This window comes from Mastomys coucha, unplaced genomic scaffold (assembly GCF_008632895.1).
Source record: "Mastomys coucha isolate ucsf_1 unplaced genomic scaffold, UCSF_Mcou_1 pScaffold14, whole genome shotgun sequence".
Taxonomy (NCBI): domain Eukaryota; kingdom Metazoa; phylum Chordata; class Mammalia; order Rodentia; family Muridae; genus Mastomys; species Mastomys coucha.
Window position 1 is genome coordinate 71,956,578 of NW_022196896.1, and position 2,975 is coordinate 71,959,552.

The 2,975-nt window shown below is 37.4% G+C and overlaps 1 protein-coding gene across 1 annotated transcript in view; it reads right to left on the reverse strand.

Moving 5' to 3' along the window:
- Positions 1-2,230: 2,230 nt before the first annotated feature.
- LOC116089424 overlaps positions 2,231-2,975 on the reverse strand; it is a 4,155-nt gene continuing 3,410 nt past the window's right edge. Inside the window, exon 2 of the mRNA XM_031368974.1 lies at positions 2,231-2,316. Coding sequence (XP_031224834.1) covers positions 2,231-2,316 — 86 coding nt within the window. The remainder of the gene's footprint in view (positions 2,317-2,975) is intronic.

The following is a 2,975-nucleotide window of genomic DNA, read 5'->3' on the forward strand; positions in this document are numbered from 1 at the left end:
TTTCTTCCTCTTCACATGTTTGGCCTTAGGATGCATTGTGATTCTTTCAAATGTGTTCACTCCATCCTCTTCTTTATATGACAAGCATCTTGATCTTTTTGGATCACTTGTGATGTCATTCAAAGAAGATGCTGCAAAATTTAATTTTTCTGCATCTGAAGATTCCATACTGTGTGAGTGCAGAGAGCAGGATCCTATTTTTACCCATGGTTTTCCCTTGTCTTTTATTTCTATGTCCAACTTACGGTGAGGTAAAGATGCCAAGGCTAAACTCTCACCTAGCTTGCATTTTCTTTCCTGCAAATGTCCCAAGATTTCATTTACATTTGTCTGTGTCCATGTGCTGGTTTTGGTTACAACTACATTTAGTTCATCTTTAATTTGTAGCTCTTGTCCTGGCTCTTTGATGTCTAGCTGAGTTTTCTGTGAAACTGATTGGTTTTCTTTCAAATGTATGTTTTTTTCTGTTTTTGTACTCTCTTCTTTCTGGATTACAGATTCCAAGGAATGTTTTACACTGTTTAAGACAGGTTCAAAAGTAGAGTTTTCATAAATAATTTTCCCTATATCTGATGGTCTTTGGAGCTTTGAGCAATGACCTGAAGATTGGGTTCTTATTTGCATAGCTTCCTCTCCATTTCCTCTTGTGTCCACTTGAGAGTAAGAAAGAGAATATATGGAAGGTTTATTGCAATTCTTAATTTTTTTATCTTCATGTATCTTTTTTCCCTTTTCTTCAACATTAAATTGTAACTCCTGTGGTGGTGAAGACAGCTTCTGTCTCAGAGATAGTCTGCTTGAATGCATCCCCTCCTTGGACTCTATCTGCAACCTCTCCTTCAGTGGTATATGATTTGCTTTTTCAATACTGCTTAAAACATCAGTTAGCTTCTGGTGCATTCCTATTGCACCTGACAATTCTAACACTGCTGGTGATTGAAGGCAGAACTTTATTATTCTTCCTAAGTATGCCTGCATTATTTTAGGATCCCATTCCAGAAGACGTGAAGAAGGAACAGAATCCCAAGGTTTATTCTGAACTATATCTAGATTATTTTTGTTGCTCTGGATAAAATTTTGTGTTTTATTGTGCCAACGTGGTTCCTTTCTATGTAGCAAATATTTAAAAAGTGGCTTCTTCCCCTTTCGAGCAATATGTTTGAGGCCTCTTTTATCTTTCAAATGTGGCATATTATACCTATACTCTTTCCTCTGTGGAAGAGAATTTAATTCTGTTAAGCCACATAAATGATCTCTATTAAATGGATTTGAAAATGATACTTTCTTGCCTTTCAGTGGTGGTGTGGGCTTTAGTGGTGGAAGGCAGTCTTTTAGTAGTCCTGACTTAACTTTTCCTACTTTTATTCTTGAATTTAAATTAGGATGTGAAAGACTTGGTAATGAGATAAAAGATTTTGTTGGTTTCATGTCCGATTTACTTAACGGTTCTTGTACTTTGTCTTGTTTTGTAGTATGGAAGCATAAAGTTAATTTCTTCCCACTAGATGAAAAAGACAGTGTTGATTCCTCTGTCTTTAAGGTAGTAGTAGAACCATCCATCTTCATTTCTTTTATGCCAGTCCCCTCTTCCTGTGATTTATATTTTTCTTGTCCTACATTACTTGAGATGATCACATCAGTTTTCTCTTTATCCAATTTGAAATGGGGCAAAGGGATGGGTTCACATGCTTTTCTTAGAGTTGAACCTGGCTTATCCTTTCTATGCTTCATATATATCATCTTCTCTTCTTTGTAACACCGTGGTCCTGCTTCATTGCTTTGAGCATAGTCCGTGGACCTGCTAGGTGGAAGTTCTAATCTCTTCAAGTTTATGGCTTTTCTTTCAAGGCACATTATCTCTTTTATAACTCCGTATTCTATGCTACCCTTCAGTTTTTCATTTGCATGCAAAACCTGCATGTATAATGAAAGACAACGTAAGAACAGCTCAGGCAGATACAGCCCCTCTTGCTTCTTCTTGCTTGCTTTATGTGATAACAATTCCTTTTTGCTGACTCTTAGCATGGGTGAGCTATCATTTGACACTGATTCACTTACCTGTACTCCATCAGGTGACTGCTTTCTTTTCGACAACAAAAGTCTTGGGCATTTTATAGTTTTACTGCCAGACTCCAAAAGCAACACCTTATCTTCTTTTTTTGTTTGCTCTGAAATAACTGAGGGGAAAATCCACTCTGGTCTACATTCACACACAGTACTTAGCTGATCTTCAGATGACAAAGCTAGCTCCTTTGTCCTGCTTGGCATGTTGCCTACTTCTGACAGTGTGTCCTTTGTCTGAGGCTCTAGATGTGACTGGACATAAGAATAATTTGGAGAGTAAAATACATGTTCCTCCAGATTCTTGATGGAAAATGACAGGCGGTGCTGGTTTAATTCTTTTATCCTTCTTTTCTGTTCTTCATTTTCTGTATTTAAAGTGTGATAGTCCAGATTACCTGTTTTTAATGCTTTCTTGACCTGTGATGGTGTAATCCTATGCATGTCCATCAAAGATTGTATATTAGCCATTGGCAAAGCCTTGCATGTATTTTCTGGCCAATCCTTTCCTCGTTTCGTAGGCAGGCTGACTCCGTCTGAACTTGAAGATTGATCTCCACGAATGTTGACTTGGCTTGATGCTTTTTCTATGACCGGCTTGAAAAATTTTGAATGTAGAGCTGCTTTTGCTGAATTTAGTCTCTGTGTATTTTCACTGTTAACTTGGCATAAGATACAAGATAAAAAAAATTCCAGAATTTGTTCTTTGTTCTGGCTAAAAATGGAGAAATACTTTGGCTTCAAGTTTTTGGAACTGTCCACTTTCTGTCTGGTTAATTTTAATGAACTGTCAGCTGGTTCTGCCTTTTCTTTTACCTTGAGGTCTCTTTTTGGCCCTACACCACTGTCCTTCATTGTTGTACTCAAGCTTGGTTTTAAGTAGAAATGTGCCCTCTTGTGGCAATGTACAGAAT